This window comes from Bubalus bubalis, chromosome 19 (assembly GCF_019923935.1).
Source record: "Bubalus bubalis isolate 160015118507 breed Murrah chromosome 19, NDDB_SH_1, whole genome shotgun sequence".
NCBI lineage: Eukaryota > Metazoa > Chordata > Mammalia > Artiodactyla > Bovidae > Bubalus > Bubalus bubalis.
In genome coordinates, this window is record NC_059175.1 from 9,710,173 (window position 1) to 9,737,210 (window position 27,038).

At 42.0% G+C, this 27,038-nt stretch overlaps 1 protein-coding gene across 1 annotated transcript in view; it reads right to left on the minus strand.

Moving 5' to 3' along the window:
• Positions 1-27,038, minus strand: part of MCCC2 (methylcrotonyl-CoA carboxylase subunit 2) — a 78,073-nt gene that overhangs the window by 18,297 nt on the left and 32,738 nt on the right. Inside the window, exons 7-10 of the mRNA XM_006078192.4 lie at positions 17,553-17,666; positions 6,569-6,633; positions 2,025-2,124; positions 1,818-1,913 (exon numbers count right to left, since the gene is read on the minus strand). Of these exons, the coding sequence (XP_006078254.1) occupies positions 1,818-1,913; positions 2,025-2,124; positions 6,569-6,633; positions 17,553-17,666 (375 nt within the window). The remainder of the gene's footprint in view (positions 1-1,817; positions 1,914-2,024; positions 2,125-6,568; positions 6,634-17,552; positions 17,667-27,038) is intronic.

Sequence of the window (27,038 nt, forward strand, 5' to 3'; positions counted from 1 at the left end):
AAAATATACTAACTCATCTTCCCAAAGAAGTAAACTTTAGGAAGCAGACATATCACATGATATTATCCCTATTTGTAGGAGTGGAAATCAATGTTCAGAGGTTCAATCTCAGTACCACTGACTAGGGAAACAAGGACCAGAACTGGGTTTTTCAGTTAATATCCCAATGCAGTCCCACAGCTCCATATACTAATATCTCCAAACAAGGCTTATTTGCTATTACAGAAAAATATAATAAATTATCATCACAGTGATGAACATGAAGAAGCTAGGATACAATTTAAGAAGGCAGTGGTCTATCTTTATAAAAAGATACCAATTAAGATGGCATCACTAACTCGATGGACATGAGTCTGAGTGAACTCCGGGAGTTGGTGATGGACAGGGAGGCCTGGCGTGCTGTGATTCATGGGGTCGCAAAGAGTCAGACACGACTGAGCGACTGAACTGAACTGAACTGAGGATGAAATTGAAATACTGTTTAAAAAAAAAAAAAGGATGAACTACCACGAAGGCATGGATTTGCATCTGTTTTGTTTATTTCTCTACCCTTGGTTCCTGAAATAGTATCTTCACAGAAAAAGCATGCAACAAATACTGTCAAATATATGAAAAAAGTGATTATGCTTGAAAGAATGAATCCTTCACCATCTAGAAAACTTGACTATTAAAACAACTCATTTTTCAGGGACAGCATCCTTGTAAGTACCATTTTTTTCTCTATGTCTGTAATTAACTGAGAAGTCAAATCAAAAACCTAATTTTAAAATGTATAGTTAACTAAGTTACCTTGCCAAAGTGAAGTACCAGTTGATGCTTCATTAAAATCCAAGATTTAAGACTCTCTAACAATAATAGGGTATTTCCTAAATAAATAATTGCTCACATCCATAAGTTTGATATTATATTCATCTATTCTTCCAAAAATATATTTACTGAGTGCCTGCCATGTCACCAAGTACTAGTATAAGAATGAGGACCTAGCTACAAAAAAATGTTTCATGAAGAACTTTTCAATAATGGGGAAATGTTTATAATTTAAGCATTGATTTCCACTCCTAGAATATATGTATATACTATCTGAACTACATAAAAATGTATACACGCACATTAAGCCAAAATACCAAAATATTGGCTGCTTTCTCTAGATGGTGGAATTACAAGCAATTTTTGTTTTTCTGTATTTTCTATATTTTTCACAATTAGTACATAATAGTTTTTTTTTTTTCATAATAGTTTTATAGTCAAGGGAAAACATAACAAAATATTATAGGCACAGAATCTGATATTAGGACAATTTCCTAATTTAAAAACTATTCTGCCAGAAAAGATTACATGCTGTATACAAGCACTAAAAACTGTCAACCTAGACCATGGAAGACAATCTGTAACCATAGCAACATCTTCACCTGTAATCAGAAGTCTAATCCTTTGTTCATGTCCTATTGATCTAAAAGGGTATGTTTTTTTTTTCAACAACTTACTGACATTCCATCCATTTCCCGAAATAAGAACCCAAAAAAGAAACAGCTGGAAATTATAGCACTGCCCTACATCTTTCCTCGTGTCCACAGGAATACAGAGCACTAAATATGAACAAAGCAAGCTTAGGCATCGTGCAGGAAAACTTGCTGATAATTAAGAGGTGTTCCCCCTTTTTTCTTTTAGTAAGATATCTTTCCCTTTTATGTCCCATATATAAAACAGACTTCAGCTTTGAAAATGGATACATACAGCTTCCTAGTTCACACGAAGTTTAAACACATGCCTTAAACTATGACAGCACAGCTTAGAGCTCACAGCTCCACTTTACACACCTCTCGGACATCAAAGTTCCTCTTAAGGTTGGCACCAACTATTCCATACAATTCATCAGCAGGAAATAAAGGATCTTCAGAAGGCTCAATGGTAACCTGCAGAAATACAGAATAACAACATTAGCCTGTTTAAAGATATTATTTCAAGGTGACATAAGCCAAAATGCATTGGAAAAATAAAAAAATATAAGAACAAATTCAACTCACATCCATTTTCTTCTGATAATTTAGACTCCTCACAATCTTCCTAGCTAAGTGAAGGGCATGATTATCATCCAAAGCGTAGTAGTCACTTACTCCAGACTTTCTACAGAGTAAAGCACACTAAAATAATCAGAACAGGGGAAAGGAAAATAATTAAATATCTTAAACCTCAAGAACCTTCTCTCATCTAAGGATGACATCTTTTTGCTTCTAAAACACTTTAATAACTGTCATCTAATTTGATCTTCATAACGTCCATGGCAAAACAGTATTATTAATCTTGATTTATGAACAGGGAAAACTGAGGTACACAGAAGTTATATACCTTGCCGTAGGACCGCCAGTAGCTGCGTAAGAACCCTCACCTTGTATTTCTCAATCCTGACTTTCTTTTAGTAGACCACAGGGCCTTACTGGCAAGAACTTCTATTTGATGCTCATCCCATACACCACAGATAAAACTGCATATGATGCATTTCAACCTCAGCTGGCCCACTTTCGTGATGTAGTTGGTAACAACGACAAGACTCACTGAGGTACAACTGTGTACCTTCATCAACTGTAAAGATGATCACAACCTCACTATCTTCATCAACTGTGACGACGCAACTGTGGCTTCTCATCTCTGAGAGACTGCCGAGGCCTCCCTTATCACGTTACAGCCCCAGAGTCAGCTCTCGCAGGCAGCGCACAAAGGCTTGAAGACACTGTCCCTCAGATCAGTGCTGAAAACAGCTGATAGCGTGGCGCTGTGTAAGGGCCATGGAAGTCCTTCTCATTTCAGGTTCAATGTGAATGAAGCCTGGGCATACTCTGGTTCTTAGATGGCTTGTTATTTCACTTGTAGATGTATGGCTATGACTTTCTAATGCAATATTTTAAGAAGAACTATAGAGTCAGGCAAAAATATATACCTGAAAAGAATAGAATTTTACTTTATTTTATAAGCAAAGATTTGGAGAAGGAAACGGCAACCCACTCCAGTATTCTTGCCTGGAGAATTCCATGGACCGAGGAGACTGGTGGGCTACTCCATGGGGTAGCGAAGAGTCAGACACGACTAAGTGATTAAACAGCAACAAATAAGCAGAGACTAAGCTGCCATAGTCTAAATTTTGATGTCTTGTCTAAGGAAAACACCAAATCCTCAGGAGCTATGTCCAGACTAGGGCTCTCACGGTGGTCTCATGTCCCGTCCACTTTGGGCTTGGGTGTTCCTCAGTAAGAGCAGGGACCATGTATCCTCCAATACCTTTGCAAATGGTAGATCCTTCAGTTTCATCAACTTAATAAGGCATTTTACAACTGACCGTATCTTTCAAACATTTCACACATAATACCAGCTGCATTTGCTGACTTCTATCTACACTATAGCAACTCAGTAAACAAAGAGAAATAGGAGAGATTGCTTCCCAATTGGTAAATATTTAAAATAAAATGTCTTCTTTTAAAAATTGCCTAGTATGTACCAAAATAGTAGGAAAGGGAAAGTTTTGATGAGACACTGTATTATGTAAAGCTTTGTGTCAAATTACCTACTAAGGATGACAAATCAGAGATGTACAAGTATGTATTTATTTATAGTAACAGAGAGAACCAAAGCAACTTGTGACTAGTAAATTTTATGACACTGTTCCTGAAAAAAGCCATCACCACCTAATCCACATGACTTTAAACAAGCTATTATTAATGATAATAGCTGGCAGTAATAGAGCGCTTAGGATGCCACAGACAGTGTGCTGTGAGGCAGAAGCAATTCACATCTCCATTTCACTCATGAGGAAATGAGGCTCCGGGAAGTTTAGTAGTTTGTCTAGTCACAAGGGTAACAAGTGAGGCAAATGGAAGATGCATCCTAGAATCTACACCCCTAACTTTTTCACCTTTTGACTTTATATTAGAGTAGCTGATCAACAGGCTGTGTTAGTTTCAGGTATACAACAAAGTGACTCAGTTATACACATGTATGTATCAATTCTTTTTCAAATTCTTTTCCCATTTAGGTTGTTATATAACATTGAGCTGAGTTCCCTGTGCTACATAGTAGGTCCTTACTGGTTATCCATTTTAAATAGAGTAGTGCGTGCACATCAATCCCAAACTCCCTAACTGGACGCAAGCTAGCATATTCGCTCTGTAATTGTTTTTTAGTTCATTCATTTACCCGCCTAATTAAATTATAAATCCTTGAGGGCAAGGACTAGGCCTGAAATTCTTCTGCGTTACTCATAACACTTGGTATAATCCATCTATCCACAGTAGGTGCTCAGTGAGAAAGGAGTGAATGGAAAACTGAGGCAGAGGTAGGTCCCTTAGCCAGCTCTTCAAAAGGCATGGCAAGTGTTCTTTGATAGGAGAGTGGAAATGTTGTACATATTTTCCTTCTCCCACTCACTAGACTGTTCCTACAGCCACCTGCTGGTTTGTGGTATGGCAGAGCAAGAAAGGTTTACTGCACCTCCCAGGCCACTGAGCTCAATGATTAAATCTACCTGCCATTTATGTCTGGGTTCTTTAAAGTCTAGTCCTAGGCCCTGTTCCTTATCTACACTCAGCTCAAGGTGGACTTATCTATTCCCATGGTTTAAATTCCACCTCTGTGCTGATGGTTCTCGAGCACTGATCTGGGCTCCAGACACTTATAGTTAACTGCCTATTCAGCATCTCTACTTGGATGCCTGGAGCATCTCTAACTTAGCAACACTTGACCCCTCTGTTGCATCCCAAACTCTGCCCCTCCTCCAGTCCTCCCAGACTCAGGGAATAAAACCATTTCATGTCATTATCTTCATTACCTCACTTTCCTGTGCCCCATATATGAAATCCATCAACAAATCCCTCAATTCTACCTCTAAAATAGAGCACAAATGTGATTACTCCCTTCCTACCTTCACCACCACCATAACCTAAGCCAGCAGCACCTATGCTATTGATAGAACCATCCAACTGGTCCCTCATACACTCTTGCCAACCTACTAAGCATCTTCCGTCTAGCAACCGGAGGGATTTTTCTAATGAAAGATTTGATAATAGTACATCTCTCCTTAATACTCTTCAATGATTTCCTAATTGCTCATAAGAATACTGATTATTATGATGATAAACATGATAATAATGGCAGTTAACATTTACAGGTACTTAGTTTAAAGTGGGAGAAGGTAATGGCACCCCACTCCAGTACTCTTGCCTGGAAAATCCCATGGACGGAGGAGCCTGGTGGGCTGTAGTACATGGGGTCGCTAAGAGTCAGACACAACTGAAGCGACTTAGCAGCAGCAGTTTAAAGTGGGTATTGTTTCAAGCAATTTACACATAATATCTCATTTAATCCTCATGAAATTCTAGGAGGTAGATGGTGGTATTCTTACTCCTGAACTTTAACCTGAAATGGGCCAACCGGTGATGTAACGGAGCTGGCTCACGCCTGACTCACAAGAGCCAATTGTATGTATCTCTTCCTGATGCCATGGTGAGTGCTGTCCCATTGGTAGCTTAAAATCAGGCATAGTGGGATAATTTATACCACAAATATGGATTGGCAGATGCCACAAAGCAGGATATTTTCTCTTCTCAGAGAACAAGCTAAGTGTTTACCTCTTATTGAGCATTTAGCTAAGCTATTCCTCAGCATTCCATGCAGCCTGCAGGGACCTTGAATGGACACAGGCTCCTCAAGCAAGACCTAGGTAGCAGCTCAGTCACGAGCAAATATAAGTTCTCAATGACTTCCCCAACAGCCCTTATGATCAACAGTCTGCACTGCCTCTCACGGCCTGCATGCTTATATACAGTCTCCAAGGAACTTAACACTACCCCCAATCTTCTGGTTTGATTGACCAATCTGGCCCTAGTCAGGGGACCCCAAAGCACTCCAATCATCAACCCTAATAAAAACATGTACCCCAGGTCCTGTCTCATCTCTGGGCACTCTGGCTTGAGCACCTCATGTGGTCCATCAAGGTGTGCTGTATAATTTCTCCAGGACCTATGACTAATAAACTTCTCTATTTCAGATTCTCTTATGGTCTATTGTTGAATCATGGCTCACCATCCAGCACCCTGTCCTCCACTTAACAAGTGTTAATTAAGCAATGTCATAATGCCTGCACGCCACTGGCTTAGCTCTACCTTCTATATGCCTTCCCTATACTTCTTTTTTGTGGCCCTTATCATGTATACACATTTATATACTATTTTGAAGGAGGTGAAACAAACCTCCCTGACTAGACTATAAGCTTGAGATCAAAGACAATGTCTATCTTACTACCTTGAATACCTAAACAGTGCCTGGTACATAACAGGTGTTCAATGGGTATTTGTTAAATAAATGATAAATCTGTCTCTCCAGTCTTTCTAGGCTATAATAAAAAGCTGATGTTCTTGCTTAGAAATGGAACACTAAAGAACTGAACCCCAAAACTGCAGATCTAGAATAAGTAAACTGGTTTGATCTGGCAAGTTTAACACTTGGAAAAAATAATTTAAAATTTCTTTTAAACAGATAAATGACAATCAATCCTGGGAAGAAACAACTGCTTCTGTTTCACCTGCAGTGAAGATCAGCCCCTCCAAGATCCTCAGCTGACACCTCTTCTCCAGTGGCTGCTTTAACCTACAACAAAGATAAAAGTCAAAGGTGAGTTTTGTCCATCAGAGTTATTAAAAAGCCTTCCCATACATTCCCTAACCTGGCTATATCTACCATTCTTTCTTTCACAGAACTACATATTTTGTTTCTCATTTAACCCACCTGGATAATATTGTCTCTAGTCTACAGACAAGAAATGCGAACCCAGAGTCACTAAGGAACTTGCCCATAGCCCCCAAGCAAGGGACAGAAACTGACTTGAACCCAGACATTCCTGGCTTGAAAGCACGCTCTTTCCCCTACATTATTCTGCCTCCACATGCACCTTAGAGCCTTCGTATCTGTGCATATGTTGTTCCCACTACCTGGGCTCCCTTCTTCCTCTCATCCACCCAATGAATCCCCACTTATTGTTCAAGCCCTACCTGCTCGATGTGGCTTTCCCTGATCTGCCCAGGCCTTTAAACCATTAATGACACTCCATGGTATTAACAGAGCCATGCTTGCTCATCTGTGGTTCAAGCATATTCCGCTTACACCTCCAATGGCACGTCACTACTTTGCGTGTGTCTGTCATCTTTCCTATACTGTGAGTTCCTGGATGGCAGAAACTGTGCTTTATTCATCTTTGGACACTCAATAAATGTACTGGAGTAATGATATTTTTTTTTCACCTTTGCTAAATAATTCCAGTGACTATCGAAAACAAACTCTTAAAGGTATAGTATCTTTAAGATGGGGGAAAAAATCTCCATGATTACCCACATCTAAGATTCATGAGAATATGACCAAAAAGAGAGAAATGTTAAGTAATAAATTAAGACTGTCTTAATTATAGTCTGAGAAGTTTTAACAAGAAAAATGATTTAAGGCTAAATGCCAACCTGGTCCCTTAGGAATCGTTTATTGATTCCTACTTCTTTGAGTTGGTTGATTTATTTCTTTTTCTCCAAGTCATTTTTTAAAAGGCTTTTATTAGAATAATGAACATTAATCTAAAATACAGCATAGGAATGACTTATTTACTACATCAAAAGCTCTGTCTTAAATATTATTCTACAGGGAGAAGTAATTAAATTTTTCACCTCCAAATATTCCACCCCCAGAACTAAATTCTTGATTCTCTTCTTCCCAAAAAATTCAGTGTAAAATAACATTCAGTCCAGATAATAACTAGTTACAAAGGTGTCTGGATATTTAAAATTGTAAAAACTAATAAATAGCTGATAAATGATATTCATTTTCAGGGAACTAATACCAGCTGAAAAAATAAAATTTGTCATCAGTTAATATTTACTGAAACACTTACACATGACTGAAACTGTGACATATATAAAAATTTGATAAAAGTTTAAGAGAAAAAGAAAATGGCTCATTCTATTAAATAACAAGCTTGGACATAGAAGATAGGACAACAAAACAGCTCCTTCAAAACCTTGTCTGCAAAGCCTTTTCTCAATTTTCAGTAAAACAAGCATCAAAATTTAGAATTCTCCAATAGCTGAGGCTGCTGCTGCTTTTTTTCTACCTATACACATGGCCTTTTGATGGAAGACTACGGAACAGGGTTCAGTTCTCTAACAGAACTGCAGACTTCAGTGGCCAGGTTGCTTCTTTCTAAGATATAAGTTAAATCTGAATCCACTGAACAGACACTGTGATGTTGACCTTTATCTTCTTTATCCTGATGCTGACAAAATCCTCTCAAAAACAGCATTATATCCATATTATGATAATGCCTTATTCCCAAAAAGATGTTTTAAATTCTAGTCATATCTGTACTCATTCTCTAATAAAAATAAACAAGACTACCCAGGAAAATTTACTATACATAGTAAATTAACCAACAATTGCTATGAATATAGCTAGAGAGATATTAAAGAATAATATTTAGTATTATTCTGCAGGCTTTTGGAATGAAGCCTTGAGACTTTTACTACATCTGAAATGGTAGTTTTTCAGGCTTACCTGATCCTCCATAAAAAAGTTATTGAAAATTAACACAAAGCATAAGATCTTTTAACATACTCTTTTTAATAAACTTGTGTTAGTATTCCAAAACCAAGATAAACTTTTGAAGCAATAAACTTCCTTTGTAAGATATAATTCATGTACCAGAAGATTTGCCATTTAAAAGCATACAATTCAGTGTCTTATTATATTAACAAGGCTGTGTACTCATCACCACCAGCCAATCCCAGAACATCCACCACTCTCAGAAGAAGCATTCCTACCCATACACCCCACCCTAGACCTTGGCAACCGCTAACCTACCTTCTGTCTCTATGAATCCGCCTATTCTACATATTTCATAGAAGTGGAACCATACAATATTTGTCCTTTTGTGTCTGGCTCAGTGTTTTCAAGGTTTATCCATGTTGTAGGATGTGTCAGAACTTCATTCCTTTTTACGGCTGAATAATACTCCACTGTAGGTTTACTGTACCTTTAGAATTTCCTTGGCATTATTCTGTTTACCTCTTTAATATTCTTGGATTATATATACACAGTGGGACGTTTCCTTGTAATTTGTACTAACTACCTGTGTCTTTACCCACCCTCTGTTTATCCCTCTGAAATCTAGGATCAAGTTGTGGCACAAACACTGCAGGGTGACCGCTGCTTTCCTGAAACTCGCTGTTGCAGCCTGGTGGAGCACAGACCAGAAACTGCCCCATGACTCGAGGGTGCGGCAAAGTGCGCCCTCGTGATTGTCCTAGTAAGCATACCAAATGCACATACTTGGGGCAGGACGTGCTCGCTGCTCCGCTTCACTGCCTGCCCCTGCGTCCATCCCCATGGAAACAAAACAAGATGTTCCTGATCAACAGCAGAGCCTTAACTTGACTCCCTCTTTATGGTGCGCTGATCAAACTCCCCAGTATAGCTATTCCCTAATGATCTCATGTGACTTCTACCAATAAAAGTGCGGGCTGAAAGGAGACATTTTGTCTTCCTGCCATGGAGAGCAGGAGGACCCCCTGATTCCCTGCTTGCCCAATTATGTGTCTGACTTTTCATTATGCGCCGGCCCCTGTTTCAGGACTTTCTCACCCCCTGTGCTGGACGTGGCAGGTGGCGCCCAAACAGGGACCTGAAATTGGGAAGAATTCCCCCGAGGGAAAAAACTTAAAGTGAAGACAGCGAGCGGTAAGTGAGACGCCTGGATCACGACCAGGCCCTCAGACTCTAAGAGTGGAAAGTCCCTTGTTGTCTTACAAAGTCAGGGTAACAATGGGGAATGATTTGAGTAAAGCTGAGAAACATTACCTCCAGCTTGTGAGGCACCTCCTCCAGACTGCTAGAGTGCAGGTGAAAGAGGAGCAATTGACACAATTGCTAAGTGAAAGTGAAAGTGAAGTCACTCAGTCGTGTCTGACCCTTTGCGACCCCATGGACTGTAGTCTACCAGGCTTCTCTGTCCATGGGATTTTCCAGGCAAGAATACTGGAGTGGGGTGCCATTTCCTTCTCCAAGAGATCTGCCCAACCCAGGGATTGAACCCCAGTCTCCCACATTGTAGGCAGACGCTTTACCGTCTGAGCCACCAGGGAAGTTAGAGGTGGTTAAATATAATCCTTGGTTTCTGGAAGAAGGCACTCTAGATATTGAAAATTGGGATTGAGTGGGAGAGAATTTGAAACCAGTACACAGGAGAGGGGATCGCATACTCGTGATGGTATTTGCAACCTGGGGCTAGTGCGCTCGGTCCTATACCCTTTTCAGACTGAGAAATCATGCCAGAAGGCGGTGTCCCCAGAAGCGGCTCTTGTTTACCCTTCCACCCCTTTGCCACCTAAACTTGAGGATGATTTTCCACCACCGCCACCTCCACTGGATCCAGAAATGTCTTGGGAGGATAAGCCGCTGATTCAATTTCAGCCTGCTATGGCCTCCACCCTTCATACGTGTGCTTTAAACATTGAGGACCATCTTGCTTTCCCTATTAACTACAGACCCGACGCCAATAATCCCACTCAGGTTATTGCAACCCATGAAACTTTTGACATCAGTGTTTTAAAGGAACTAAAATCTAGTGTTAGGTTGAACGGGGCTAATTCCCCTTAACACAGGAACTGTTGGAAATTTGTTTCCCTGGAAGAAGTTCTCCTTACAATGTTAAAATGTTAGCCAAAGCACCTTTAAGTGGTCCCCAATATTTACAGTTTTTTGCCTCTTATACTGAGTTGTGCCAAGAGCAAGCCCATACTAATTTGGCCACTGGACATAATCTTACTTTTGAAATGCTCATAGGCACAGGGCAATATACCAGTCCAACAGCCCAACTGACTTATGAAGGTACACTGGTGGGAGCATATGAACAGGTCACCAAATGTTGCCAAAGGGCGTGGCAGACAGTATCAGACCCTGACAAGCCTACCAGTTCATTTGTCAAAATTTTACAGAGACCTGGAGAAGACTCACTGAATTTGTAGACTGGCTCTCATCTGCTCTCCACTGTCAAATTAATAGTCCTACGGTGGAGGACATTTTGTTAAAACAATTAGCCTATGAAAATGCCAATGAAGATTGCAAGGCTGCCCTTAACCCTATTCATCAAAATGTCAGCCTTGCAGATTTTGTTCGAGCATGTCAGAATGTTGGTACACAGGCTCACAAACAAACCATGCTAGCTCAAGCAATTTGTGCTGCCTTTAAAAATAATTTTAGCTCTTCCCCTGCCAAATGTTTTCAATGTGAAAAGCCTGAACATATGAAAAAGGATTGCCGTTCCCAATCTAAAACAGGTATTACAATACCTCCACCCATTTGTAACAATAAAACACCAGGACTGTGTCCTCAATGCCAGAAAGGCAATCACTGGGCTAATCAATACAGATCAAAATTTCCTAAGAACGGTTCCCCTTTACAGCCAGGAAACAGCCAACAGGGCCAGCCCCAGGCCCCACAAACAATGGGACATAGCTGGTGAGGATCTCCAGCACACCCTGCAGCCTATCTCCAGCCTCCCAGCTGCTACCAGCGGAAGTGCTGCGTTGGACCTCCCAACCAGAGTAACTGTTTAGATTAATGAATCAGACCCCATGTAGCAATCCCTACTGGGATCTGAGGCCCCATTCCACTGGGGACTACAGGACTCATTCTGGGCAGAAGTGGCCTTACTCTCAAGGGCCTCCAAATTCTTCCTGGCCTTATTGACCTAGACTACTTGGGAGAAATTAAAGAAATGGCTCTTTCTTGCTCATCCCATGTCATTCTTCAAGGTCAACGAACTGCTCAGCTCCTTCTCTTGCCTTACCATGCCCCTAACAATTATAATCCTATCACCAGAGGAAAACAAGGATTTGGGAGCACTGGTGATCAAGTAGTGTGCTTTACTCAACAAATACTCTCAGATTGGCCCACTTGTAAGGCTAAAATTCAAGGAAAAACCTTCTCTAGTCTCTTAGATACTGGAGCTGACTTTTCCATCATTACTTCTCATCAATGGCCAGATGACTGGCCCTTGACTGAACCCCAGGAAAAAATCTCAGGCTTTGAAGAATCCCAACACCTTGCTCAGAGTTCAGCAATTCTTCCTTGCCTAGGGCCCGAAAAACGACTTGCCCAGTGGCGCCTAGTTCTCTCCAACAAGGGAAAGGCAGATCATATAATGATGAGAATGGGGTAACAACTGAGAAAAGGGCTAGGAAAAAATTTATAGGGAGATCCTTCTCCTTTACCTATTCAACCCAAACTGGAAAGAAAAGAGCTACTATATAAAAATTTTTAATGAGGGTCACTGACATTTCTCCGCCACTACATGCCACACCTCTAACGTGGCTTACATCTAAACCTGTTTGGGTGGATCAATGGCCTCTAGCAAAGGAGAAACTTACGCATTTACAAGTCTTGGTAGAAGAACAGTTTCAAGCAGGACACAGAGGAAAGTACTAGTCCTTGGACTACTCCAGTTTTCACAGTCCCTAAAAACATCAGGCAAATGGAGGCTGCTTCATGATCTTCGAGCTATTAATGCAGTAATGCAACCCATGGAGGCCTTGCAGCCCGGACTCATCCCCTTTGGCCATACCTCAAGATTGGCCAATTGTAGTTCTGGATCTTAAAGACTGTTTTTATACAATCCTCTGAGCTCCACAAGACAAAGAAAAATTTGCCTTTTCAGTACCTAGTATTAACCAACCAGCCCCCATGAAATGGTACCAATAGAAAATGTTGCCTCAGGGGATGATGACGCTATGGCAACAATACGTGGCTAGCACTCTGGAGGGAGCTCGATCCCTCTGTCCTCAAGCCTCCATCATTCACTATATGGATGACATACTCTTAGCTGCCCCAGAAGTCTCTCCTAAACCCACTTTTTCACCAAGTTCAACACGATCTTAAATGATGGGGACTACATGTAGCCCCCCCAAAAATTTAAAAAACAGCTCCCTTTTCCTATTTAGCTTATTGGGTTTCAGAACATACCATTATACCCCAAAAGGTATCCATTAGATGTGACAATCTCAAAACATTCCATGATTTTCAGAAGCTTTTAGGAGATATTCATTGGTTGTGCCCTGCTTTGTGCATTCCTACCAGTTCACTTACACACCTCTTTGAGACCCTTAAAGGGGACTCAGCCCTTTCTTCTCCTCAGACTCTGATGCCACAAGCTAAAAAGGAACTTGATATAGTAAATATTGCCATTCAAAATGCTCAACTTAATCATATTCATGATGATCATCCTATTCTCTTCATTGTTGTAGCCTCTTCAGAAGCCCCTACAGGAGTTCTATTTCAAGAACAGCCCACCTTTGGCATCACAGAATGGCTGTTGGCACATTCTCAGGAGGGCAAAACTCAGATGACGTACGTTACCCTTGTGTCTAATTTAATTATACAAGAAAGAAAGCATACTTGCCAGTTAACTGGCTTTGATCCTCAAACTATTCATGTTCCATTTGACAAAACTCAACAACAGCATCTTTGACAGACTTGCTTATCATGGCAGGTCATCCTCGCTGCTTTTGTGGGCATTTTAGACAATCACCCTCCTGCACATAAATTATTACAATTTATTTCCCTAACTCCCTTTGTGTGGCCCAGAGTCACCAAGGCCACACCTATCCCAGGCACTCCTACTTATTTTACAGATGGCTCTAACAATGGCAAAGCAGGCATTACCGACCCTGAGGAGTGAGCAACTCGAGTAACTCCCCACACCTCGGCTCAGCGAGTGGACCTAGTAACAGAAATTACAGTACTTGTTTCTAAAGACCTCTATTAATATTGTTAGTGACTCTGCCTATGTGGTTGGAATGACCAAGTCTACTGAGACTGCAAAAATTAAACATGTTAATTCTGAGGACTTATTCCTCCTATTTCTCCAACTTCAAAAAGCCATTCGCTCCCATTCCTTTCCTTTCTTTATTACACATATTCAAGCTCACTCCCCTCTCCTGGGGCCTCTCACCCTTGGCAAATCTCAGGCTGACCTTCTAACGATGCCCAATTTTAAGCAGGCTTACCAGTTTCATCAACTTCTTCATCAATCTGCCATTCCCTTAGACATCAGTTTAACATTACTAAATCCCAAGCAACACAAATTATTCAAGCCTGTCCTTCCTATTAACAAGTCAGTGCTTACCAACCTCCATCACCTGGAGTTAACCCTCAAGGGGTTACTCCAAATGAAATTTGGCAAATGGATGTAACCCATTTTCCTGAGTTTGGACACCTTAGCTACCTTCGTGTTTCTATTGATACTTATTCTCATATGCTTTGGGCTTCTGCTCATCCCGATGAAACCACCATTCACGCCCAATGCCATTTATTAGCTGCTTCTGCTCATATGGGCATCCCAAAGAAACTTAAAACTGACAACGGGCCAACTTACACCCGTAAAGCTTTTACAGCCTGTTGCTCTCCCTGGTCTATTAGTCATTCTACAGGCATCCCATATAATCCAACTGGCCAAGTTATTGTTGAATGAGCACATTATACTCTTAAAAGTCAACTTTTAAAACAGAAAGGGGGAACAGCAGGGAAATCTCCACCTGCACATCTACGTCTAGCTTTCCTAACCTTAAATTTTTTCACAACAGATGACCAAAAATCAACCCAACATGAGAAACACCATTCACATACTCCTTCAGTGCGACACCCACAGGTCTGATGGAAGGTGCCAGAAGGTAGTCCATGGAAAGGACCAACCCCCCTACGAACATGGGGAGGAGGATGTGGTTGTGTCTCAACAGGTCAAGGCCCTGGTTAGATACCAAGCAGGCGCATCAAGCTTTACCATGGATCCCCCATTTGCACCACGGGAGATGTGGGACCCCACGAAGAGCAAGGCAATGGTGACACAGAAAGTCCAGAGGCTGCGCCTGGCGGACTGCACCCCCCTCCCCCCACCACCGCCCCAAGCAAGGACAGCCACGCACTCGTCAGGCACCTCCTATGACTTGCGGACAACTGAAGAGCCGCAGTCAAAAGAGCGAACAGATGCTCTTGCACACTCAAACACCTAAGACCCCCAAGATCATGCTGCTGGCTATGGTGGCATTGGTCTCCTGTGCTGTAACTGGGGCTGCTGCTGCTAAGTCGCTTCAGTCGTGTCCGACTCTGTGTGACCCCATAGACGGCAGCCCACCAGGCTCCCCTGTCCCTGGGATTCTCCAGGCAAGAACACTGGAGTAGGTTGCCATTTCCTTCTCCAATGCATGAAAGTGAAAAGTGAAAGTGAAGTCGTTCAGTCGTGTCTGACCCTTAGCGACCCCATGGACTGCAGCCTACCAGGCTCCTCCGTCCATGGGATTTTCCAGGCAAAAGTACTGGAGTGGGGTGCCATCGCCTTCTCCAGTAACTGGGGCAGATGCCGATTTGTATTGGACTTATGTTCCAGACCCTCCGTTAGCTAGACCCTTAACGTGGATTGACACTTCCCCTACAGTTTGGACCAACGATTCCCATTGGTTCCCAGATCCTGACGGGGTACCCCCAAATTTAACACTAAAACAGCTCTATATTATTATTCTGGACTGACCATGATAGTCCTGCAATCAAAACAAAAAGGGGGAGATGTTGCAGCCTGGCAGAGCAGAGACCAGAACCTGCCCCACGACTTGAGGGTGCGGCAAACTGCGCCCTCGTGATTGTCCTAGTAAGCACGCCAAACAGACATACTTGGGGCGGAACATGCTGCCTGCTCCGCTTCACTGACTGCCACTGCGTCTGTCCCCATGGAAACAAAACAAGTCATTCCTGATCAAAAGCAAAGCTTTAACTTGACTCCCTCATTATGGTGCGCTGATCAAACTCCCCAGTATAGCTATTCCCTAATGATCTCATGTGACTTCTACCAATAAAAGTGCGGGCTGAAAGAGGCCATTTTGTCTTCCTGCCACGGGGAGCAGGAGGACCCCCGATTCCCTGCTTGCCAAATGATATGTGTCTGTCTTTTCATTACGTGTCCATCCCTGTCGCAGGTCTTTCTCACCTGCCCTGCTGGACACGGCACTCACAGTAATGGAGATGGTCAAATGGGAACTGAGGAAAAACCAGGGATAACATAATCCAGTCCCCAGTGCCTACTTCACAGGCAGGTGACCAGTGAGGGCACACACGGTCCCACTCTCAGAAGAGTTCTGTGCTCAGAGTTTAATGCTCACTGGTTACCCTAGTGCAAGTCTAAACAATTTTATCTCTGAAGCTGTTTTCTGTAATGAAGTCTGATGGGACAATGGAGCATATGTGTTAAGGTTTACAGCCTCTGCTCTTGTGCAGTCCTCCTCCCCTCTGCTCCCTGCTTCCTGGCTGACTGGCGCCCGCGCCCTGGGTCTTGCCCTACCTTCTCTTCCCTGCCCCTGACCAGCGACTGTTCCATCTGTCCCCAGTGGGGCTCTGGCTCAGGAGCAGGGTCATAGGTCAGGTGTGCACCCCATGGTGTCTCTGGGAGGATCATGGTGGCCCATCACAGACCTGGGCTAGGCAGTGCTGAGATGTGCTTGCTAACAGGCCACTTGCGGGGAGGAGAGGGGCTAAGAGCTAGCCTTTTGCCCATCCCCATCCGGGTACCAAGCACATTTTCACATGGAGATGGCACAACTTTGGGGTCATAGTGGGCCCATGGGAAGCAGAGATGCCTGGGGCGGCGGTGGGGGGTGCAATGTCATGAAACAGCGAATAAAAACACAACTGCTAGACAGATCACAGAAGAAAGGAAAATGTTTTATATTTTAGTACCTTTGACAGTGGAAACAATGCAACCGTCTATCAACCAATAAATGCATAAACAAAATACAGCCTATCCATACAATGAAATATTACTCAGCTATAAAGAGGAATGAAGTAATTCCTCAAAAATTTAGATACAGAGTTACCACATGGCTCAGCAATCCCACTTCTGAACATATAAGAAATGAAAGAAGAAGAAATGAAAGCAGGGACTCACACAGATATTTGCACACATATGGTCACAGCAGCATTATTCCAAATAGCCCCAAAGTGGAAGCAGCCCAAAAGTCTATTGAAGGATAAATAGACAAAATGTGGTATATACATGTACACTGCCTTTAAAAGTCTTTAAAAGGAAGGAAATTCTGACACATGTTACAACATGGACAAATCTTGAGGGCATTTTCCTAAGTGAAATATGGCAAACACAGAAGGACAGATACTATAGGATCCATTTAAATGAGGTTCCGAAAGTAGTCAAATTCATAGACAAAGTAGAATCATGGTTTCCGGGGTAGTGAAGAAGGCAGGGAATAGGGAGTTAGTGTTTAATAGGTACAGAGTTTCAGCTGGGGAAGATGAGGACGTTCGGGAGATGGATGGCAGTGAGAGCTGTACAACAAAGTGCCTATACTTAACGCCAGAGCACCGTACACTTAAACATGGTCAGAATGGCGCATTTTCCATTATGTATATTTTACTTCAAGCAAGCAAGCAAGACCATGTTCTTACCAAAAAGAAACGAACAGGCAGGTTCTTACCAAGGGAGGTCCACCCAAGAAAATGGTACCCTGCTTGCGGACGATGATGTTTTCATCAGCCATTGCAGGCACGTAAGCTCCTCCTGCTGTGCAGGAGCCCATGACCACTGCTATCTGGAATCCAAGCACACAGGAAACTCATGCAGTACAGCTCGAACAGTGAATTACACAGTCTCTGGATCTACAGTTCCACAAACAGTACCAGGGCATGTTACTAGCTTGTCCCTGTGTTGCCTTTGTTTTTTTTTTGGTTTTTTGGGGTTTTTTTTGTCTGTGCTGTATGGCTTGCAGGATCTCAGTTCCTGACCAGGGATTAAATGCAGGTCATGGCAGAAAAGCTTGGAATCTTAACCACTAGGAGACCAGGGAACTCCCTGTGCTTCATTTTTAAAATGGAGTTCTCTAAGTGTTTAGAACTGTTTCCTAACTTTTGTATCCAAACATTTTGAAGGGCTTAGGTCACACTTTTACAAAGCTTGTAGACAACCTCCATGTCAAATGGAAGACTGGCCAAACACACCATTACACTGAGCAACTGATGGAGAGAAGAAACTCACAATCAACCCATAAATTAGCAAAATTATATTAAAAGGACAACTTTTATATCTAATAATAGCAATAATAAGTTCTCTAAACAATTGCCACTTACCTCATAGGAATACTGAAATAATTCTCCAAATGAGCAATGTTAATTTTGTGTTACCCTGAATATAAGACTTTCTAAATATAAAACTAATGTTAGCATCACAATTGAAAATCTTGCTCAAAAGAAAGTCAGTTGTGTTGAAGCTGGGTGATGCATACTTGAGGGTTCACAGTACTATTTTTCTACTTTTGTGGGTGCTTAAAATTTTCCATGATAAAAGTTTTTAAAAAATTCTTGCTTAGAAATTAGTATGATACAAACAATAAATATAGATTTTGCTGATTAGTCCTAGATAGGAATAAATACTACCACAAAGAAAAATAAGAGAAGTATGTAGTGAATATTTTCTTAAATTACCATATGAAAGTAGTTTTACTAATTCCAATATTCCATCAGTTTTCCTTCTAGTCATATAAATACCTACTTTGGAAAAGAAAAAAGCCACACTATTATTAATCCAAAAGCAAAAGGCAGCATGAGTTAACATTTTCTATGTAGATGGCTGTCTTGTTAACTCATGTGCTGCCTTCTATTTAGATGGCTGTCACAAAAGGCATTTTCTCCTATTTCATGTAATGTTATTAAAAACAGCTGTAGCATTTCTTTGTCAATATATAACAGAAATGTTTATCACTTCCTGCTTTGCTTGTCTGCTTATCAGTCACTGAGAAGTCTTTTTCTTTCAGTTTTATTGGAATCTAATTGACACACAGTGCTGCCTAAATTTAAGGTGTACAGCATAATGACTTGACTTCCATGTATCATGAAAGGTTATCTTAGTAGGTTTAGAAAATATCCACCGTCTCATTTAGATATCACTTTTATTTTTGCTGCACCATGCAGTGTATGGGATTCTTGGTTCCCTGACCAGGGATCGAACCCATGCCCCCTGCAATGGAAGCATGGAGTCTGAGCCGTGGACTGCCAGGGAAATCCCTAAAATTTTTAAAATGGAAGAAAAATGTTTTTCTTATGATGAAAAAACCTCTTAGGATTTACTCTGAATGGCTTTCACACATAACATAGAATAGCGTTAATTATATTATTCATATTGCACATTATATCACATTACTTACTCATCTTATAAGTTTGTACTTTTTGACCACTGTCATCCAGTTCCCTTTCTGCCCAATCCCTCGTCTCTGGTAACTATAAATCTGATCTCTTTTTCTCTGGGTTTGTTTGGTTGGTTGGTTGGTTTTGAAGTATAATCAACTTAAACACGATGTTAGTTACTGTAATATGACAGAGGGATTTGGTATCACTATACATGTCAAAATGATCACCACAGTAAGTCCAGCCACAGGCTGTCACCATATAAAGATAGCACATAATTCCTGACTGTATTCCCCACACTGTACATTTCATACCCATGACTCATTTTACAACTGGAAGTTTGTACCTCTTAATCTCCCTCACCTATTTCTCCCCCTGCCCCTGCCCCACCTCCCTGCAGAAGTTTGTTTTAAAATATCTATGGCTAGAAAAACTCTTGCCCATGAGTACAAAGAAATATTCATCATAGCAATGTTTATAATAGCAAAAACATGCAAATAACCAACAGGTCTATCAATACAATATTTTGAAAGGGATATTGTAGATAAATAAATTCTTTAAAAATCTGAGGCAAATGGTACTAATGAACCTATTTGCAGGGAAGGAATAGAAATGCAGATAAAACAGACATGGTGGGGTGGAGGAGAGGGGAGGGCGGGACGAACTGATAGAGTAGCATCGACATACATACACTACCATGCGTAAAATGGTATAAAAAAGCTCATGGGAAGCTGCTGCGTAGCACAGGGAGCTCAGCTGAGCTCTGTGACGCCCTAGAGGAGTGGGACAGGAGATGTGGGAGGGAGGCCAAGAAGGAAGAGATATATGTATACATATAACTAAGATCATGGCATCTGGTCCCATCACTTCATGGGAAATAGATGGGGAAACAGTGGAAACAGTGTCAGACTTTATTTTGGGGGGCTCCAAAACCACTGAAGATGGTGGTTGCAGCCATGAAATTAAAAGACACTTACTCCTCGGCAGGAAAGTTATGACCAACCTAGATAGCATATTGAAAAGCAGAGATATTACTTTGCCAACAAAGGTCCATCTAGTCAAGGCTATGGTTTTTCCAGTGGTCATGTGTGGATGTGAGAGTTGGACTATGAAGAAAGCTGAATGCCAAAGAATTGATGCTTTTGAACTGTGGTGTTGAAGACTCTTGAGACACCTTGGACAGCAAGGTGATCAAACCAGTCAATCCTAAAGGAAATCAACCCTGACTATTCATTGGAAGGACTGATGCTGAAGCTGAAGCTCCAATATTTTGACCATCTGATGCGAAGAGCCAACTTGTTGGAAAACACCTTGATGCTAGAAAGATTGAGGGCAGGAGGAGAAGGGGGCAACAGAAGATAAGATGGTTAGATGGCATCAGTGACTCAATGGACATGAGTTTGAGCAAACTGAGAGATAGGGAAGGACAGGGAAGCCTGGCATGCTGTAGTCCATGGGGTCACAAAGAGTCAGACACGACTGAGAGACTGAAAAACGAAAACAAAGAACACTTCAGATGCCTTTTCTCTGCAGAAGCTCTATAATCAAGAAATCAACAATCCACTTCTCCAAAGCCAGAGAAGACATCACAAACGTATAGAGAAGACCTTTGCTTAGTAATGAGTGGGACACTGTGGCAGGCAACTTCTAAAACACCCCCCACCCCACTTCATCATCCTAGACTCTTGGTATTCACGTCCTGTATGATCCCATTGCCTTGAGTGTGTGGTGGGTCTGGTGATATGCCTCTAACAAATAGAATATGGCGAGTGATGGGACGTCACTGCTGTGCCCAGGGTATGAGAGACCATGTCTTGTGTCTTGCTGGCCTCTCTCTTGCCCACCTGCTTGCACACTCTAATGCAGCAGCTGACATGCTGTGATGTGCTGTATGGAGAGGCACACAGTAAGAAAGAACATACAACAGCTCAAAAGGAACTAAGAAAGGCCTGCAGAGGACCAAATCCTGCCATCAGCCAGTGATACGGGGTGAAGCCTTGAGAGGATGCAGTCAGTCACGTGATCCAGCTAAGAGGAGAGCTCTAAGATCCAGCTAAGCTGTGCTCAGACCCTGAATCCATAGAAACTGCAAGACAATAAGCATTGTTGTTTTAAACTGCTGTGTTTGGGGATAATTTGCTCTGCAGTAATGGAGAACTAATACAGAGATCAAAAACCATCTCCCTCATGTGACTGCAGAGAAGGCAATGGCACCCCACTGCAGTACTCTTGCCTGGAAAATCCCATGGACGGAGGAGCCTGGTAGGCTGCAGTCCATGGGGTCGCTGAGGGTCGGACACGACTGAGCGACTTCACTTTCACTTTTCACTTTCATGCATTGGAGAAGGAAATGGCAACCCACTCCAGTGTTCTTGCCTGGAGCATCCCAGGGACGGGGGAGCCTGGTGGGCTGCCGTCTCTGGGGTCGCAGTCGGACATGACTGAAGCGACTTAGCAGCAGCAGCATGTGACTGCAACTGAAGCACATCTGAAGACCTGGGATAATCCGTGTTTGAAGTGCTTTGTTGCTGTTGCTCTTTAAGTATCTGTGAACTGTTCCTCTAGTCCAGAGGTGGGAGCCAGACCAGCACTAGCACTCTGTACCACCCCAGAGAGTGATGAGAAACCAAGGGAAAGACAGGGATAAACTGTGAAGCCATTATGCTAAGTGAAAGAAACCAGTCACAAAAGACCACTTACTGTGCAATTCCATCTATACAAAATGTCCAGAAGAGGCACATCCATAGGTTACCTGGAGGGACTAAGTTAAAAAATGAGATTAACTGCCAATGGGTGTGGTATTTCCTTCTGGAGTCATTTAAAGTTGTTTTAAAGTCATTTAAAGTTGTTTAAAATTGATTCAACCCTGTAAATATCCTAAAAACCACTGAATTATACATATTAAATGAGTAAATTGTATAGTATGTGAAATATACCTTAATAAATTACTTTTCTATAAAACTTATAAAATTAAAACAAAGCACAAGTTAGAGTGACTAAGTATATAAGAATCAATATCCTCACATTTTTCATCAGTAAGAAAGAGAGGCTATTCTAGTTCTAAGCATCCAACACAAACTTAATATCGCTAAAGCAAATTCTGAAAATAGAAATAAAAGAACACAGCGAAGTCACCCGTATCACACCATCTCCTCTTCTGTATTTAATTCTGAGTCCTTCACTCACTCACAAATAGAGTGAGCGTGCACCGAGAGCTCTGCCTCTGTGCCTACCGCTTTTCTCGCAGAGCGTGGGGACCCCAGGGCCCAAACAGCCCCGAGGACTTTCCAGGCCCCGAAGCATTTGTCCAGAGTACAGTGAAGACCTCACACTGGGCCACCCTGAACAAGGGATCCAGAACCCCAGAAAGGAGATTCTGCTGCTTTCTCTACCAAGAGGACACTATAAGGACATAAGGAAGCTCTGTGGCCACAAACCGCTCGGGCCACACTCAGCATAGCTTTGGCTGTGTGGGTGACACAGCCCAGGCACCGCGTCAGCAGAGACATCACAGCGCCCCTCATCTGCATGAGAACACGAGACCTCCCGCCAGCTCCACGGAGAGGCCGCTGTCCACTCCTTCACCTTTGAGGTGGGCCTGCTCTGTGACACAGACAAACCAAGAGACCCCTCTTGCAGGGTCAGCAGGGCCATGGCGACTCAAAAACTTAAATCCAGAGCAAGAAAACAGCAAGGAGGCTAAGAATGATGTGCAACTGACAGTAACAATCCTCGTCATCACCGCCGCGGGCAGCACAGCAAAAGCTGTCAATGAAAGGAAACGAGAGGCTAAAGAACAGAAGGAAGAGGCTGGAAAAACTTTAGACAAACCTGCATTACCCTCTAGGCTTTGTCTGCACAAACAGAGACTGGTTGTCACTGCACCAAAAACAAATTACATATTGTAGGTCAGCAGCCTGCCCTGTGGACGGGGTCTCTGAGATGAAGTCAAGAGGTTTTACATCTAATTCTGAGAAGCTGTGTGAACCTTAGACCTCCATCTTTCCACTGAAAAATTGCAGAAGACCATGCAGTTCAAAGGCTCTCTCTGATAAATGTAACAGAACTTGGGGACAGAGATTTTCAGCCGCTTGATGGAAAAGCCATTAAACTATAATTTTTTTTTAATCTCTCATCTTATTCCTTTTTCCTTTCAAAGTAATGCAGAAAGCAAATACTGCCTGTATCACACTATTTGCTTCTATCCTTGGGTGGGGAAGATCCCCTGGAGAAGGAAATGGCAACACACTCCAGTGTTTTTGCCCAGAAAATCCCATGGACAAAGGAGCCTGGCAGGCTACACTCCATGGAGTCACAAAGAGTAGGACACGACTGAGCACAAGGCACCTAAAGAGTTACCATTAAAAAAATAAAAGCCATAATACACACATATTAAGTCAATAGCTGTCTAGAATTTAAGAATATTATCAACTAAACCATCTGATCACACTGTTGATCCTAGAACATGCATGCTTATCTGTGCCCAGTGGATAGGATGAAATGTACATAGAAAACAAAAAATCCACCTTACCCAGAACATTCTGCTTCTGCTCCAAGCTTTTTATCAGAGAACTTCAAAACAATCAAACAGAGTGGTTTCTTCTACCCCTGACCCTGTCTGGTTTCATGAGCAGGTTCAAGTGAATTTAAAAAATATTACTCAGTGTTTATCCTAACTAAGACCCGCAAAACATTTACCAAGGTCTGAAGCAAAGAAAATAAATTACAAAAATAATAAGCTAAGCCAAAAGGGATAAGAAGGAAATGGTAAGAAAAAGAGGAAAGTAAGGACATTTGAGAATAATTTCAGGTACATCTCCAAAAAGAAGAATGGGCAGAAATACAAAGAAGAAAAAAGGAAGAAAGGCCTGAGGAGCTGCAACCAGCATGGCTAGGTGAGTAACGCCTGAATCAGAAGAAATAAACTGTTAATAAAAACAGAAACACTTGTTGCTGGTGTAGTAAGGATCACAGTAAAACAAGGCAGAGAATTAATGCATCAGAGCAAAGATCAGTCCAGACTAGACTCTCACTAGACTATAAAAATTAATGGTAATGTAAGATCTGAAGAAAAGAAACACCAAGATCCCACTTCTGAAGAGAACTGGAAGTCTCACACTTAAAAAGTCGGCAACGCGGGAGCCACAAAAGAAAGTAAACACTAATGGACACCAATATGCCAAGTCTTTAAACTTCAAAAACAAGTCAGGGGTCCTAAAACCTATGAGAAAGTAAGGAAAAATGAAACAGGAGAGAATACAGAGTGTATCTAGTTAACTGTTTTTTCTCGAGTCCAAAAACAAAATTATTGGATCTAGAAGATCTGTAGGAATCTAGTCACATCTTTACAGCTGTAAAATATAGGACATAACAGAGATATCGTTGTACGAGACATACTTCTTAGAAATGGATAAATGGATTTAAAATGGTCAAGGTTAATAATATTAAATAAAAACCAATCTTGGGGAGGAAAACAGGAATTGAACCAACATAGAAAGTTAGTGCTCACTGGGCTTCCCAGGTGGTTCAGTGGGAAAGAATCCACCTGTCAGTACAGGAGACACAGGAGATGAGGGTCGATGCCTCTTTTGGGAAGATCCTCTGGAGAAGGAAAAGGCAACCCACTCCAGTATTCTTGTCTGGAGAATCCCATGGACGGAGGAGCCTGGCCGGCTTCAGTCCACAGGATTGCACAGAGTCGGACACGGCAGAGCACATAGAGATCACTATCAAAATGAACGTATATAACATAACTGCAGTTACAACAGTGATTGCTTTATGCGGTAAAATACAAGAAAAAAAAGATTGTTTTTAACAATCCATCTAAGCTAATATCTTAAATACAGTAAATAATAAAACATGGGATTTTCCAGATGGCCCAGTGGTAAAAGAATCTGCCTGCCAATGATTAAAACACAAGAAACAGAACCACTTTATAGCCATAAAGAGTTTCACTCTTTTAATAAATTATTAGGTAGACAAATAAATGTGTTGGGATGTAAACAATCCAATATTGTCTCTAATCCCAAGTGGCATAGAGTTTAGTAAAGGAAATGAGTCAGGATACGTCTAGATGAAAGGGATAAATGCCACTAGTAAGGCAAAGTGCAAGAGTTATGGACGGGAGTTGGGTGAAGAAAAGATTACTTCCAGTAAGGGATTCTCAGAAGTTTTCCTGGAAAAGGTAGCATCTAAAATGGATGCCACCATCCATCTTAGATGGCTGCGCGGGTGCAGGAGGGCCTAGAGGAGCTATCCCACGTTGAAGGTCAGGAGGGGCGGCGGTGAGGAGATACCCCTCGTCCAAGGTAAGGAGCAGCGGCTGCGCTTTGCTGGAGCAGCCGTGAAGAGATATCCCACGTCCAAGGTAAGAGAAACCCAAATAAGACAGTAGGTGTTGCAAGAGGGCTTCAGAGGGCAGCCACACTGAAACCATAATCACAGAAAACTAATCAATCTAATCACACTAGGACCACAGCCTTCTCTAACTCGATGAAACTAAGCCATGCCCGTGGGGCAACCCAAGACAGGCAGGTCATGGTGGAGAAGTCTGACAGAATGTGGTCCATTGGAGAAGGGAATGGCAAACCACTTCAGTATTCTTGCCTTGAGAACCCCATGAACAGTATGAAAAGGCAAAATGATAGGATACTGAAAGAGGAACTCCCCAGGTCAGTAGAGGCCCAATATGCTACTGGAGATCAGTGGAGAAATAACTCCAGAAAGAATAAAGGGATGGAGCCAAAGCAAAAACAATACCCAGTTGTGGATGTGACTGGTGATAGAAGCAAGGTCCAATGCTGTAAAGAGCAATATTGCATAGGAACCTGGAATGTTAGGTCCATGAAGCAAGGCAAATTGGAAGTGGTCAAACAGGAGACGTCAAGAGTGAACATCGACAGTCTAGGGATCAGTGAACTAAAATGGACTGGAATGGGTGAATTTAACTCAGATGACCAATATATCTACTACTGCGGGCACGAATCCCTTAGAAGAAATGGAGTAGCCATCATGGTCAACAAGAGTCCAAAATGCAGTACTTGGATGCAATCTCAAAAATGACAGAATGATCTCTGTTTCCAAGGCAAACCACTCAATATCACAGTAATCCAAGTCTACATCCCAGTAACGCCATAACCAGTAACACTGAAGAAGCTGAAGTTGAACAGTTCTATGAAGACCTACAAGATCTTTTAGAACTAACACCCCAAAAAGATGTCCTTTTCATTATAGGGGACTGGAGTGCAAAAGTAGGAAGTCAAGAAACACCTGGAGTAACAGGTAAATTTGGCCTTGGAATACAGAATGAAGCAGGGCAAAGACTAATAGAGTTTTGCCAAGAGAATGCACTGGTCATAGCAAACACCCTCTTCCAACAACACAAGAGAAGACTCTACACATGGACATCACCAGATGGTCAACACTGAAATCAGATTGATTATATTCTTTGCAGCCAAAAATGGAGAAGCTCTATACAGTCAGCAAAAACAAGACCAGGAGCTGACTGTGGCTCAGATCATGAACTCCTTATTGCCAAATTCAGACTTAAATTGAAGAAAGTAGGGAAAACCACTAGACCATTCAGGTATGACCTAAATCAAATCCCTTATATTATACAGTGGAAGTGAGAAATAGGTTTAAGGGACTAGATCTGATAGACAGAGTGCCTGATGAACTATGGATGGAGGTTCGTGACATTGTACAGGAGACAGGGATCAAGACCATCCCCATGGAAAAGAAATGCAAAAAAGCAAAATGGCTGTCTGGGGAGGCCTTACAAATAG